We start from the raw sequence: 16,432 nt of genomic DNA, 5'->3' as shown, positions 1-16,432 counted from the left end.
TATGTTCACTTGTCTATTGAAGCAATAAAAAATACACATTTCTAAATTAAAAGAAACAAATGCAGGTTTACAGACTTTTTTAAGAAATAAAACGCATCCACTGAATTTGAATGACACAGTTACTCGAACACAGCGCATCCCGACAAAGGAGCTCCAGGAGAGAGACGAGAAGAGATCTCCCCGTAGCGCGCACGCACGCACGCACACACACACACACACACACACACACACACACACACACACACACACACACACACACACACACACACACACACAGTGTTTAAAATTACTTCAAACCGTCGCATTTACAGTCGTTCCCCCCAAGCAAAATGCATGACTGCAAAGTTTAGAATGTTACAAAAAATATCATCTAAAATATAACAGCCAGCAAGAAGTGACTACTACACAAACAGCGAGGAAGGCTTCAATAAAGCCTTGGACAATGGCATCCACTTCTTATTCTCTCATCTAATACGTGATGATGTATTTATATGTACAATTGGTAAAGTTTAATAACACGGCGCTGCAAAAGTATTAATGCAAACCAGCGTCCTTATGTAAACAGTAAAATTCCTATTGACTCCGTTTATAACCCTCAGCACTGCTGCATTTTGGAAAGCGCAGGGAAAGGACCATGTGCTTTAGCACAGCGTCTCCTATTAAAAAAAGAGATAAACACAACAACCACAGACACATGGCTACACAGTACTGAGGCAAACCACTGAACCGGGAAGAAAATGCACAGCAAACCCACTAGCTACACCACGGCTGTGAACGAAGCAGATCTCAACTGTACCTATAAAACTCACAAAAAAATAAAAAAAGACCCCCGTTTAAAACTGGGATGAGCTGATTCAGAAACAAGCGGTATCCTCCGCAAACGATTAAAGTTTGCAATTATTAATCACGCATGTTAACTTTACTAGAAACGTAGCAGGTCAAGCAAGCAACCAAGACTGAACCCGACACGTTTCCAAGGTCTGCCCGGTTTACTACCATGAAGTGTGCGGTACTCACCCACTAAAGCGGTCAGAAGTAATCCGAGTGCGCCACAAGACAGGTAGCAGCGTTTGGAAACCATTTAAGCACCTTGAAATGAAATATTAGGATACAAAAAAAACTGGTCAAAGCGAAACAAACCAACAGCTAAACCCTTATGTCCCCAGTTATAAGAATTTGTGGCTCAAGGGGTCGAGTGAGCTTGCGCCATTTTGCACATCTATCAGCATCTCTCTCTCTCTCTAGCAAACACACATTGTTGCTCTTTCACACTGCAATCAACTAGGCAGGCAGCTCCCTCTCTCTCCTCTCCCCTCCCCTCCTCCTTTTCTCTCTCTCTCTCTAGAGGCCCCGTCTGGGGAACAAAAGAACTGACCATCAACGTAAAGACAAATGTTATATATCTGCAACAACCGCCGTATTGTATGTGATCCGTGCAGGACAGTGACGTATTCTAAACTCGTATCACCAAAGCATGATGTAGCTGTGCAATCTATGCACTGTAACCTACTACAGCGGAGATGAGAAGAACGCTGTACCTTTTGCACTGTATAATAGTAATATACTGGGAATAGGCATTTGGCATTTAAAATACTATTATTATTTAAAATCAGAAGTCTCCATTTATTTGGGAATTTTGTTTTAGAAATATGTTCAAGATAAATACAACACCCTTGTGTAGCCTAGAGGAAAAAATGAGTTGCAAGTGGTAATAAATTGTATAATTAATGATACCCATCCAGCGCTCTCGACATTAGGGATGGGGAGCAGGCACTCGTCACTCCCCGCACTTGCGCCTTCATTTTGCTGTTGGCCTCCGGCAAGACAGGGTTGTTGATCAACTATACAAGTCTAATTAAAAACACGACTTTGACATCCCAGGATCGAATAATGTGGCTGATGTGTGCCTGCTAAAGGGGAATGTGATTGACGTCTCAGCAACACATTAGCTACTACGAGGTTTAAAATAGAATTGCAGTAAATAACGTGTCCAATCCATTTCAAAGTGCAACGCACAGGTTAATCGCACCTAGTCTGCATCTTATCTTTGCGATATATCCACCATAAGGGTTTTAATATTCAAACAGTAAAGGGGGGACGGACGCTGCCACCAAACCACGCAACTGAAGAGCACCACCTAGCGGGTCGATCGCAGTGGGCACGCACAGTACCTCATCATACTCTTGAGTTTGTACATTTCCCTGGATTACATATCCAGACCTTCAGAGGGTTATTAAAGTCTTGTTTTACCGGCGCGGCTGTGCTTTGAAATTCTGCATTTTAAAATAGCACAACTGGTGTATCGAATAATACTGATAATTAATATTTACAAATAAATTATTATTACATAACCCCGTGTATGTTATCACAATGTCGTTTTAGCGGCGGTGTCTATGAACCACGGAGATTAAACACCTCGTTATCTTCTTTTACTGTCCATTCGATTGGGTGTACCCAGGTTTCCGCTGTACGCAGACATGCAAATTAATTCAGAAGCGCCCTCGAGGTAACGAGCAGCCAAAAAGACAATACAAGTATGTGATTAATTAATATAATTATCAACAAGGTCAGCGGCGCATCAGTGTGTCTGTGAAGAAGATGTACATCCCTTCGAGTCAAACAAAACAATATGAAAATATGGAATAATGGAACTGATGGTTATTACGCTCTCATCTTCAGCTAATTAGCTACAGGTGTACAGCACATCAACACATAAGCCATTATAAAGAGCAATTTACACTAACACAGAGAATTTGTTAGAAAACAATGTAAAGATTATTATACTCCTGGTGAAAAAAAAAATACATAGAAAAAGATCCATACATTCAAATCTAGGTAACACTTTATATTAAGGTGATGCTTATTAATGTTTTATAAATATACAATAGATGCTTAACAACTATGTCATAGTGTTAATAAAGCATTATAGATGGTTTATAGCCATGCAATAACCATAGAAGGAATTACATTTAAACATCCCAAAGTATAATAGGTGGCTAAAAACTGTCACCTTTATAAAAAGGTAATTTCGTCTATGGCTATTTCATGGTTTTGCATGTGCCAGAAGACCGGAGATTTTTGCGCTTTGAATTCAGATAGTAGAGGGGTGTCAGAAAGAAATGTAAAATGAGGAGCAATTTAAGATACAACTTCTAAAAAATGGTTGATTTAATCAACCTATACTCTGCCTGGATAAGCCAGGGGGCCTCGCTCTGGAACGCATCAACCACCTATCCATGGTTACTCCAGGATTATCCTTAAAAACAGGTGGTTGATGAAATCCAGAGTCATTCCCTGTTGCTGTAAAAACAGGGAGTAGAAAACCCAGCTGTGGCTTATGCCGGCCGGGTACAGCGTGATCAAATCAAGCAGATGAACGTTTCAGCAAGTGCCTGGACAACAAGCTCCACTGGGCTCAGTCTTGTGCGATGCAGATCTATGCAAAGTGGTCAGGGATTGGAGAAACGAAGGAACAACATGAGCCTTTGTTTCAATATGCCAGCAACACACCTCTCCCAGTGAATGCTGGCTGCTGTTCCCTGGAGCGCAGTGTCCTTGATTTCATATTTCTCCGACACTTTTACAATTGAGATCTGAGGATTCCGCTGGCATTTGTGACAACCAATTCCTTGTCTGTTGTTTTACCGTGGATATAATTGCTATGCGTAAGCGATGCTCATTTTGTTGTGTGACAGCTGGATTCTGGGTAATCTTCGTGTTCCTTGGAGTTCGCTACACCTCCACAGAATTAACTGCTGGTTTTACAGACCACCATTAGCTCTCACCTTGGATAACCAAAAGTTACCTTAAGAAAGGTACATCTAGTCCAAAAATGCAAATCAGGGTCTGGAGAACTAACCGTAGCAGTTGCTGCTGTATCTGGGAACATAATCATTTATCACTTCAATGAACCAACAGTATCCTTTTAGCGCTTGAGGAGCCCACTCACCTTGTGCCGAATCCACAGGAGCTGTGATGCTTTGTGCTGCCATCTACTGGGAGCCAGGAGAAGTACATGTGACCTGTGTACATAGAGATCAGTTTGGAAGATAACACAAAAACATGATTACAAATGCATCAATGATTAAGTGGTGACATGTTAGTATCTAGCACACAGCAACTAACTCACATTCCCCTGCAGTGCCTGCATCTTTGAACTTTCATTGCTTTGGAATCCTAGTCAAAGAGGCCGGCTAAATACAGGGTCTCCAGTGTATTCTCTGAACATAACAATCTGTTTAGATATCAAGAGACCTTCCCGGGTTTTATCATGGCTCCATTTTCATCTTTTTTGATGCTTGATATTAGAGGCCAGTGGGTAGTGGATGGGGTAAGAATAGCTAACGCAGAGTCTGCTCCAGTGACATGCATACGCCTTGATCACTGCAATCTGAGGCTATTGTTTGTCTTCTCTGCGGCGGCAGTTGAAAATTAGACCTGAATGCGAGTGCTGAAGAGTGACCTGCTGCTGGATCTGCTCAGGATTCACTGCAGAGCAGAGTGACAGCCCTTCATCATCCGAGCTGGGATGGATCAAAACAAGGAAATGCAACACTTGCAGCATTTTCAAAATCGAGATGGGCCTTGCACAGCAAAATAATATATATATATATATATATATATATATATATATATATATATATATATATATATACACACACACATACACACACATATATACATAAATACATGCATACTGTCCTGAACCCAGGTCCTGTCTGCTCTGTAATCGATGGACGTGTTAGATTCAAGTTGAGTTTAAAATAAATGCCTGCAATATTAAAGACTGCATGTGTACAAACACGTGTAAATGAAAAGAGACTACAAATACCTTTTGATTATTAAATAAATAACCTTACACTGTAGTTCCTAGTGTATTAACACAAAGCCAACATCTATATTGCACATATATATATATATATATATATATATATATATATATATATATATATATATAGTAATATATATTTCTAGTAATGGTATAACATTTAGACTACATTTCTAATTAGACTAATGGATATCTTAATTATGGTGTCACAATACCACCAGCATGAATAACAGACTGTATCCTCATGATTTTAGTTTTGATAAGACACCCTGGGAAGCGTTACGATGATCAGAATGGACGGTTCAAACCTTCACCCTTTGCTACTAAATTACCAGGATACTGCACTTGCACTCCTCAAATCTCTTTCCCTGTCATGCAGACTGTGCTGATACAGAGCACCACAGTGACAGTGCAGGAGAGGTGAGGGCTGTCCATGTTTGTATTAATGAAACCTGAAAGCAGAGACCCTGCCTCTTGTCCAAGGTCAAGACGACAGTGCAGACTATTTGAAAACCCTTGCTGTGTGTGTGTGTTTTTTTAGTAAGAACAAGGGGAAAGTCATTGTGGATTTGAGCATGTGACTGCTGCGGACCGCCTGTTCCGATATCGACAGGGCGCTGCCAGCAATGCGGATCCCTCAGCTGTATACGGATGTTGTAAGGGAGACAGCCTTTGTTTCCGACTTTCTGAACAGAAATACACAAAGCTTAACTGACACAAAGCTTCTTGTGGTGAGTGTTTTCACAGGGGAGGGAGAACGTGTTCACATGCCGTGTCCCCTGGCTTTGCATGGCATTCGGCCGCTTTCAGCCTTTGTGTTTTCATGGAAACATGGGGCTTCACTTTTTCTCAGTCTATGCACAGGACCTTAGGTTTTGTTCTTAACTAAGCAGTTTACTCACAGGCTGTCACCTTTGTTCTAGCCTCTGTTGATCTAAACCAAGGGGCTCTTAACATCGCTGCCATACATTTAATACAGCATCCTCCGACACCAAAACACACCTCAAAGACTCACAGTATGCACAGTTTAAGACAGTAGTGTTACTAATCCCGGTACACTAATGGCATTATCATAATCTAACCGGTGCCTATACTTGGGAGGTCTGCCCCATGTAGATCAATTGAATAGATGCCAGTCTTCCATAACCTCAGTCCATTAAGTCCTGATTCACCGTACACCTTTAGCATAACTAACACACAATGCATAACGACTACTCGCAGCGAAAGCATAGTTTCAATACAATCTGATGACATGGTAATTGAATCCAAATCACTGGTGCTCCAGGACTGGGCAACACCTGTAATTACATATTAGAACTAAAATATCTTCTTAAATTCCAATGATGCTCCTCTAAAGAGGCTTGTTCTGGCTCTCACTGAAACAGATTGACTTTTAGAGTAAAGAGTGTCCGTCCGTCTGTTACCTCCATGATCTTGTTACTTCATTATTTTTCTCCACCTGAACACATTGATAAAGACTTCTCATCAGAGTCTATGTTAGCAATTTGAACGGTGTAAAGAGAAATGTACAACATTACATCCTCATACTCATTAGATATATCCCACACATTTTTACAACCCAGCAGGCAAAGTGACCCCAAACTCCTGTATGTATAGAAAGAGGCAGAAATACAATTTAGCAAGGAAGTAGAGGAACCAAAGCATGCCGGCCCATCGCACGTGCAGGACTACCTCTTGAATCTTTATTACAATATTTATTTACAGTAACCCAGTGGCTGCACTCAGTACCCAATGTGTGTATGCGTTTCACAGCTTGACAGTTCAAAGTGTTCAGTTTAAAAAGGAGCAGTGGCACACGAGAGTCAAAATATGAACAACATCAGAAGCAATTCATTCATCCTGTAACATTTCCTTCCATCTCTGTACCTGAAGAGTAGCAGGGCTGAGCATGATGTCACTTCCTGTAGAGCACATCGTGACAAAAAATGTACTTCAAATAAAGCAATTCAATAACATGCTGCAAGAACAGAGGGCCAGTAATGAAAAACAATCCACCTTTTTCACATAAAAAAATTATACAATAAGTATATAAGAAATTCACATTCGTCCACCTTTAATTGAGAAGTTTATAAAACATTAGAAACCGTGTTGTGTTTGAGGTTCTGCTGAGCGACACACACACTGCAGAAAGTACAATCATGTTAATTGTATTAGTCATGGAAAGTACCTGATAAAATACAAATACAGCAGCTTTTGAAATATACAGAATATAAAAAAAAAAAAAAACTGGAAGTACTTACAATCCAGAGTGTGGGATGACTCGAAGCGCATCTACAGTACTAAGAGGATTCTGATGTTCGAAACACTGTAAAAATCCAGCGCCATTAAATATACAGACCCATAAACAGACCGTACTTGAACACTTGAAATAAGAGAATTCTTTTGAAAACATGAAATCATCCGTCTGAACAGAACGCACTGCTCTGGGGGCACCGGAACTGATGTTTACAGGTAAAAGTACACGTCTACATTCAGAAGCAGCATATACAGCAGGTTTTATTACCAGGCACAGGTATGATCAGCTCCACTGAACAGACACTTTGATCTCAGGCTTCAGCTCTTCGCCAGGCAAGCAAACAAGCTTTCAAATACAGTACCGGCGGGGGACAATTACAGACAATGAGAGAACGAGCAGCTGTGTACGATCAATCCCACCTTCGTTTCTATACCCAATTTGAAATGCCCACCAGCGGCCTCTTTCCACTCACCCAACCAACCAGCGCAACAGATGTTACCAAGATACTGAACGCTGGAGGCTCTGCCTGGCAAGTCTGACCAGTAGGGGTCACTGAAAGCCCCCAGCCAGTATCGGAAACTCTGTAGGACCTGGATTGGAACCAGCGAGCTCCTGATCGGATGACTCAGCCAGAGCTACAGGCAGTACTGCCTTTATATGCAGGTGTAATTTAGAGCCAACAATAAAACAAGACACCAACTGACAACTGACCAAAACGCATTAAATTCAAAGCATATTTTTCTTATTATACAGTTCATTTTGTTTTAGTATAATTACGATACTGGATTTTAAAAGGCAAAACACACAATTTCTCCACTGTAACTTTGTCACAACCACACTTCTCAATCGACTCAGCCTCCATTGACATTGGAGGTAAATACTGTAAATGTTCAGCCACAGAATTTAGTATTATGGGTAAACGTTTTCAGTCCCAAACTTTCCAACTTAGCTGCAACTGAAGCTAAAGAACCAAACACTTTTTCTACGCTACTTGCATTTTATACAGAGGTAATGACGTGACATCATTTTCAACAATATAAAGCACCCCCTTTTACTCATTTGAGGAGAATCTGTGCACATTCGATACAGGTTGTGTGGTATATACAAGCTGTGCAGTATACTTGGTTATAGTGTTCTATACAGGTAGTGTACAAGAGGTGTTACCGCAGGATCTTAGTCATGTATATTAAACACTGGGTGCACCTTGTCATTTCTATTGCAGAGGTCAAGCTTTTTCATAGTGGTTTTTTTCTTCTTTACAACAGTTTCTTCCCTACAGGAAACCCAGGTGAGATTTTAGTTTTCCCAGTTTTAGAAAAGGTATTTAAATGTCCAGTGTTACTCAATAAAATTAATAACACAAATTATTAAAACAGTAAGAAAATCTAAAATCGAGAAACCAGGTATCCTACTTGGAATATCAAAATACAGAAAGCTGCATACCTGAAGAAAACAATAAAAGCAGATCTGCTTTTCAGCTTCGAAAAGGCAGATGGGGTGTAGTATGGATTTGGTAACTCAGACGTAAGATTACATAATCCACAATCTGCAGACAGGTGTTCTGTAACACGCACACGCAGGCACACGCAGGCACGCGCACGGTGGACCACATTCATAAAGAGGTTGTGCATCGATGCATTTCATGGCAATGTGCGGTTTTAGTTTTTTGTTAAAGTTCGTTCTTCATTCTGTGCAGGCTCAGATAGCAAAGACTGTTAGATAAGCATGTCTCCATGGCATTGAGAGGCATGGTTGTATTGTTTGCTGATAAACACTGTTCAATTGCAGGTCAGTAGGTATTTGAAGCCAGTGACTGGACTGTCCAGCTCTTACACCCTTGAGCAGGGCAGTTTAGGCACCGCCTCGATCGATCAATCAATAGATAGACAGATAGTTTGGCTTGTTATCACATTTATTCCATGCCTGGTATTTAAATATTTAAATTGGATCAGGCTTCCATTGCTCCAGACTAGCAGTACAGTATTTAAGGCTGTACCTGTTCCAGTGAATATAAAAACTAATAGCATACCTCCAAAATACCCATACGTGTATAGGGTAATTATCTCAATCCTGTCGCATACTGCGATCTGTAATTGTTACAAATCAAATACTCATATTGCCAAAATGAAGTTCTGTATGCATACAAACTTGCAAACTTGCAACTACTTGACCTTATGCAATCCCCTCATTTTTTCTTTTTTCAGCATCAGGATTATTTTAACCCCAATTCAACAGTAGTTATTTTTTTTTTTTTTGCTTGTTTAAAGCATAAGTGCACTAGTTCCTGTGCAGTAATACTGCTAGCGTATACGGACAAGTGCTAGTTTGCCTTTTGTCGTTAGCCTGACTTCATTCAAATCCTAGTTTTGTGATGGATTACGAGGTAATTTTCTATGAAACTTGACTAATGTTGTGGCTAATGCAGAATGATGCTGTAGAGATTAATGACGAGCAGAATTCATAGTTGAATTAGCAACAGTATCCCTGTATCTGCACCACACAAGAAGAAACAGATACCTAGCATTAATGAAGGCATCAGCTGAAACAATGTAGTGTTTTTTTTTTTTTTTTTTCCAACCTCAGAATTTCATTTTTTTTAAGTTACGGATCATCATTACATGAGGCTAATATATAAATTTCTTTGCATATTCCTATAAATAATTCATTAGAGTTCAGGAAAGAAAATAAAAAAAGGTCAAATGGTAATTTGTTCTGCACAGCAGCAATATACACACACGCACGCGCACATAGGCATGCACACACACACACGTGGGAAATTGAATAATGAATAATAATCCACTCTGATTCATACACAGGCTACGCTGCTCCATTTACCCCATGATCCTTTGCGATTCTGTCTGGCTGAACAGGCCTGGGGAGAACCCTGAATCCTCGACATCGACAAAAAACTTAAATACTGTAATGTGCGCTAACAAAAAACGAAGCAGGGAGTCCCACAGGTTTGGGTTGGCACCTCTGAAAATTGTTCACTTCAATTGAAAATTCAAGTTTGGAACCAAGGAACCCGAAGACAGTTTCCAGCTAACAGATCAATGCAAGTGCCATCCGGGGCACTACAAAGTAATCCTTTTATTGCCATGAAAAAAGGTAGAGATTTGCACTCTCTCATCCAAGCAATTTAAAAGAAAAAGCCCCTTGTTAATAACATTGGTGGGGTCCTTGTGGGATAAGCCCACCGTTTCTCCTTCCGTCACTACCCAGGCATTATTTACGAGCCAGTCAGGAGATCACAGGCAGAAGTTAGGGGCTGAGCGATAACTTTTCTCTTTGTCAGTCTTTGACTCCAAATCTACATCCTGCTCCTTTTAACGGTGTTATTGCTCATTAGAGGGCCGTTTATCTGGGATACAGCAGGAGTGAAAGAAAGAAGTCAAAATTACATAAAATGGGGGAGAAAAAGGCATTTAACAACCAGCGAAAAGGTTGTCTTAGAAGAAAGGCAGTGCATCATTTTAAAAACTGTATCGAATTACAAAAAAAAAAAAGGAGTAAAACTATTTTTTTTTTTTTTTTTTAATTTAGTCGTTGCCAATTATTTTTATTATTTTCTCCCAATTTGGAATAGCCAATTATTTATTACGGTCGGCTCACCGCTACCACCCCTGCGCTGACTCGGGAGGGCGAAGACGAACACACGCTGTCCTCCGAAGCGTGTGCCGTCAAGCCGACCGCTTTTTTTCACACTGCAGACTCACCATGCAGCCACCCAAGAGCTACAGCGTCGGAGAACAACGCAGCTCTCGGGCAGCTGCAGGCAAGCCCGCAGGCGCCCAGCCAGACTACAGGGGTCGCTGGTGCGGGGTGAGCCGAGGACACCCTGACCGACCTAACCCTCCCTCCCCCCGGGCGACGCTCGGCCAATTGTGCGCCGCCCCTTGGGAGCTCCCGTCCTCGATCGGCAAAGGAATAGCCTGGATTCGAACTCGCGACTTGCAGGCTATAGAGCGCATCCTGCACTCACGTGGAGCGCCTTTACTGGATGCGCCACTCGGGAACCCCAGTAAAACTATTCTTAACAGACATGAGGTAGTTCTGTTGTCTGGGAGAAGAAAAAAAAAGAGAGAGGAGAACGTATTAAAATGCTATTCTAAAAACACACACATTACTTGACCTTAGAAAATGAAACAGAAAGTAATCCCAGGAAAACAAATATATTGACGCTGTACCTAAAATACGAGGCACTAGAACCCAATGCAAAGTCCAGGCTCTGTTCCTCACCCACAACTTGGAAGAGGCTCCGCTGTAGTGAAAGTTGTAAGAGGCACTCATAGAGGGCAATAAACGGCTGCTGCTTCAGCCACTAGTGTGAGTTATTGTGGTTGTGTACACAGAGACAACTGAACTCATTGTGACCATGGGAGAGCTGAAGAGCGTGTCACTGCAAACATGCAGTGTGGAATTCACACTTTAGGAAGATTGCAATCTTTGTTTAGATTCAAAAGGTACTCTACTGTATGGGTGTACCCCGTAAAGTTTAACGAATTCCTTCAAGTGAGAGTGGCAATTACTGGCGATGGTCTTTTGTTCCTGTGGATTAAAGACAGGCTTCGATGATGTTACAGGATACAGGTAATAAGATTTAAGGGAGATTGTAAATTAAGGAAATACTAGCGTTGGAGATAGGTGCTTTTCAAATAAATAAATAAAGTAATGCATTAATAATAACTTGGATGAGAATATTGACTATATCTATGTAATATTAAAAAGAGTCAATTTTACTCAAGCAAGTAATATATACATTAATATCTACCTGTAGTTGGTGTACAGGTAAACCACCTGTTCTCTACAGGCTTTGGTTAAAACAAACCATATAATAAAACCGAATTGTGTGTGGGCTGTAAACGGGGCTGCACTTCTATATCCCACCATCGTAATGGGAGGTTTGTTCATGACGGACAAAAACTGCAGTGCAATACATCATAGTTTTGCCTCTATGTTCCACACCCAAAGCCTTTGTGTTGTGTGCTGACTGCAATCACAATTGAAAATGTAGGCTGCTCCAATCAATTAAAAATTTGCATGGTTGTGTGGGTGTCACGACGCTACAGAACAAAACACATGACACATGCCTTCTAGCTCTCCCAAGACCAAAGTGACTGAGTTGCCCATTCAGTGGTTACGGACACAAGTGGTTGTTGGTTGTTGAGGTAGAGTTTATGATACCAGAGCTAACAAACTGCTGGGGGTGCTCCTGTGGGCCTCTGGGGAAAGGCTGGCACTTTGCTGGCTGACAGTTCCTGTTGTCATGCTGAAGCGAGTCAGTGTCTCCGTTCTGCAGTGAGCAGTTGTGTTCCTCGACGCTGTGGAAGCCGTTGGGAAGGCCGTGAGCATCGCCCGACTCCGGCTTTCCTGGCTTCTTCCTGTTGTGGCTCAGCAGGACATGGCTGCCCCTCTCTCTGCCTGCCTCGTTGCTGTCGGCAGTGTTCTGATTGGTCAATAGGACGTCGCTCTCCTCTTCCTCCACGGCCTTCCCATCATGCCCCTGTGTGCACTGTGCGGGGCCCGCCCCGTTTCTGTCAGACTCGGACAGTTCTGAATGCACAATGACCAGCGCTTCCATCTGATGGGTGCCCACCAATGGTGTGGCTTTATTCTTCACTTCACTCTGTTCCAAACACAAAAACAGACAATATGAATGTGTTTATGTGTGTGTATGTATATTATACAGTACTTTAGTTACATTAAATGTAGTATGTATTATTGTTACTACAATGCAAAACGTTCATGCATATATGTGCTGTAAACATGCTATTGTAAAAACAGACACACGTGATGGGACTGGCCTACTTATTCGTGCACAAACCACAGTACTTTCAGGAATTCATAACGACCTAAAACACTAGCAATAGAACACAAACAATGCAAGCAAATCGGCCAGTAATTGTCGGCAGTGATGCAATAGGAAAACAGATGAATATTTTTAATTTGTGGATTTTAATAAAAGGTCAACATATCTGTGAAATACCAATCTGAAGATACACATGGGAGTCTATAACTGTCCTACACAGTGATTTAAGTACACCCAGCATTGAACTGGAGCAGATTCTATAAAGCATTGTACCGGGCCAGTGAAAGGCATCCATCTATCCATCAATGGCCCTGAACAGGACAGGACAGCTGTGACCTCCCTTAGTCTAAGGTAACTGTGGGTCATTTTCAATTCCCTGCAACATGATTGCATGGTTCACCTGGGAATAATGACCCTTATAGGCAGAGTGACCTTTAGGGCTGGGTTTACTGTATGCTGCTGGCTCTCAGGAATGTACGGCCAAGGTCACGTCATGATTAAATGCCTCCAAACTGACCCATGCCCTGCATGCCTTGACCTTTGGAAGATCAAAGCCACCAGATTAAACTTTAATAGGGAGTGCACAAAATTGGAACATGCATGCACACACACAGTTAAAAGGCTGATCATTCTCAATATCACAACCTTTTCCCTACCTTTATTGTATTGATTTAGCACAAAATCCAATCTACAAACAATTTAATACTGCCCTCTTCTCAGAAATGCTACTGAATTCGGTGAACAGACTCAGGCCTGAAGCGGTACAGAACTGTTGAGGGTATTAAAACAGGAAAGAGGTGACGGACGACCTCCAAACAGTGGTTTTGCCCTTCTTTCTGACTGACATCAACACTCCTGAGCTGGTTGCTCACAAATTGCTTTCGAAGAGCTTTGCTAGAAAGACGGGGGTAGAATTTTATTAACCCTTGAGGGCAGGGACAAAACTAGACCCTCTCCACTCAGCTGAGTCCCAGTGGGCTGTGCAGTTTGTAATTGAGGAGGTCACACGTCGTGTCTGAGAGGGCTAGAGGAGCTTATTAAACACCAAAGCCCTCTCGCTTGTATAAGAAATAACAGACTTTGCTTCACCTTTGTTCTGTTCCCTCCCTTTACCAGCACTCTCACCAAAGAGGAACTAATTCACACCACCATGCAGTACAGCACCTAACGTAGTGGGAGGAAATGGACGGATTGATGTTCTAAATAAAGAAAAAAAAAATGGTTTTGAACAGATTTGACACCTCGTGATTTGAAGGCTTACATTTTTTAATTTGACTCTCTTTCTCATAAGGGTTCGTGAACAGCAAAAACACAAATATGTTTTCTGTCGGTTTACAAACTGATGAGCAATTATTTCTTTAACCCTTTAAAAAGGTACAAGGAACATGCGTCCCACAAAATAAATGATGCACACTTTCTTATTTTTGCAACAAGGTGCACGAAACAGGGTTTAAAATGTACTGACAGGTTGGATCTGGTCGTCCAGATTGTCAGTTTGAGTCGCTCTCAAATGTATTTTAAAGAAGAAACCGTTTGAACATCCGCTTGTGGGGTTACACTGGTGTCGCAGAGGAATGTTTTGTTGCATCAGCATTACTACATTTGAATCGTGATGCTAATCAGATTGGTACAATTCATATACTAATCATTTTCTTTGTTTAAATCTGTTACTAGCAGCTCATTCAAATTCACTCATTCTAACACCTCTTTTTCAGTGGGGGTGGTTGCTGTACACACAGTGCTTGTCAAATCCCAATTAGCTTTTAAAAACACAGTGCTGTCGTAGCATGTGTTCACCTAACACACAATCCACAAAGCAAGCCTGAGAACGTGGGCTGACAAAGATTATTAACAGGAAAGTGAACATCAAAACAGAGGCATTCATCTCTGTGACACCTCAATTAAACAACGGCTAAAACTGTCCATTCCATTTTTCAAATACCACCCCACCCCCCCCCTCCCTACATAATGTTTTTCAGACACACAATGCAGAGAAGTGTCAGGGTGATGCTGGCAACAAGGGAGTGTTAAAATCACTTTTAAAAAGTAAAACAATAAACAAGTAAACTGCCGGCTGACTTTTTCTTGGTTGATCTTGTCCCCACACTTCACTGAGAAATCTTTGTTTCGTTACATGAAGGAGACTGACAAACATCACCAGGTTTAAACGCTCTATTAAACATTATTTAAATGTAATTTGAAGTACTAATTAATCATTTTATAACATTAAAAGACAGTGGCTATAAATTCTCATTGACACACTTGTCTAATTTTATAAGTAAGCTTCTTTTTTAGTTGCTAAAATCAATAGCCATCAGTTCTCTGGCAAAACTTGCTTTGAATACCCTATCTGCTCCTCACTTTCAGATTGCAGTGCCCTAGTTCTACTTCATTAGCGCATCCATTGACCTGAGCCAGAGTTATCGATCCTCACGATCATTTAAAAAAACACTTCAATTAGGTCACATTGATGACTCCTCGCCTCCAGCGAGAGCAAGCAATTCGTCTGCAAGCAGCTAATGCCTTTTCTTTCTAGGCTAAGAATGCTCCAATATAGGAAAAAGTATCCTGCCAGGTGCCAATCCTGCGATTAAGTAAGAGGCGGTCAGCACTGCCAGTGGAAGGGATTGATGCTGGTGTGTTGAATGGTTAATGCAGTGCAGTGGATTCAGGGCTGACTGCAGGCTCTCCCTCACCTTGTTGGACTCTGGAGCCGGTGTCTGAAGCAGCCTCTCCATGGCCGGCTCGCTCGGGGGACCCACCGCCCCGTTAGTCACCGCCTGAGATCCCTCTGTGATGGTGTCGCGGTAGCTGGTTATGTTATTGGCCCAGTTGCGACTAACCGACCCATTCCATGCAGGCTGAGGACAGAGACAGCGGCTTCAATTAACTGGAAAACAATCCGCGCTGGCACCAATGTTTGAATATTCTTTCATTTTGAATTAGCTGGAAATTAAAAGAATAATTACAGGGATGGGAATAAGACTCCTATTGCATAGCAGTTCTACCCATTCCAGGTTTTAATACGAGCTTGATTAGCCAGTGGGTATAGGTGAAAAGCTCAGGTGTGTGATTAAACTCACAGTAAAACCAGTTCATTAGTACCATGTCACAGTAAATTCTCTAGAGAAAAATCAACCTTGTACCTCATCAAATGAGCTATGAAAGAAACAGTATCCCTATCCATACAGATACTAGAGTTAATATATAAATGCATTCATTTACTTAAACTGTACCTTCCAAATAACATAGGCTCTGCTAGTGAAATGTTTTCTAAGAAAGCAAATGAAGGGCACATATTCTGAACCTCTTCACGGCATAAAACAAATGAAACAAATCAACCGCCTCACTGAAAATGATTAGTTTGGCACGCACTCATTTAAAATACAGCACATCCAAATTGTTCTTTGATTTGGTAAATTGTAGGAATAAGGCAACAGCAATTTATGCAGAGAGGATTACACCTCTTGTTCACTGCAATGTGTAAATTAGAGATGCTAGTTAATGAGATAACTAGTGGTAGGCACACACACACTCC

General features: G+C 41.4%; 2 protein-coding genes across 4 annotated transcripts in view; both read right to left on the bottom strand.

Annotated features, from left to right (window-relative positions):
• Nucleotides 1-1,377, bottom strand: part of LOC117427845 (immunoglobulin superfamily DCC subclass member 3-like) — a 63,612-nt gene extending 62,235 nt beyond the window's left edge. Inside the window, exon 1 of one of the 2 annotated variants that reach the window (XM_058995435.1) lies at nucleotides 1,018-1,377. In XM_058995435.1, the coding sequence (XP_058851418.1) occupies nucleotides 1,018-1,081 (64 nt within the window). In that variant the 5' untranslated portion in view covers nucleotides 1,082-1,377. The remainder of the gene's footprint in view (nucleotides 1-1,017) is intronic. The other variant, XM_058995436.1, reaches the window with a different exon arrangement.
• Nucleotides 1,378-6,885: 5,508 nt separating this feature from the next.
• Nucleotides 6,886-16,432, bottom strand: part of LOC131699159 (immunoglobulin superfamily DCC subclass member 4-like) — a 53,965-nt gene continuing 44,418 nt past the window's right edge. For both annotated transcript variants that reach the window (XM_058995434.1, XM_058995433.1), the window contains exons 19-20: nucleotides 15,591-15,755; nucleotides 6,886-12,711 (exon numbers count right to left, since the gene is read on the bottom strand). In XM_058995434.1, the coding sequence (XP_058851417.1) occupies nucleotides 12,223-12,711; nucleotides 15,591-15,755 (654 nt within the window). In that variant the 3' untranslated portion in view covers nucleotides 6,886-12,222. The remainder of the gene's footprint in view (nucleotides 12,712-15,590; nucleotides 15,756-16,432) is intronic.

This window comes from Acipenser ruthenus, chromosome 21 (assembly GCF_902713425.1).
Source record: "Acipenser ruthenus chromosome 21, fAciRut3.2 maternal haplotype, whole genome shotgun sequence".
Classification (NCBI taxonomy): domain Eukaryota; kingdom Metazoa; phylum Chordata; class Actinopteri; order Acipenseriformes; family Acipenseridae; genus Acipenser; species Acipenser ruthenus.
The sequence above is the reverse complement of the archived record's forward strand: the minus strand, read 5'-3'. Positions and strand labels throughout refer to the sequence as shown.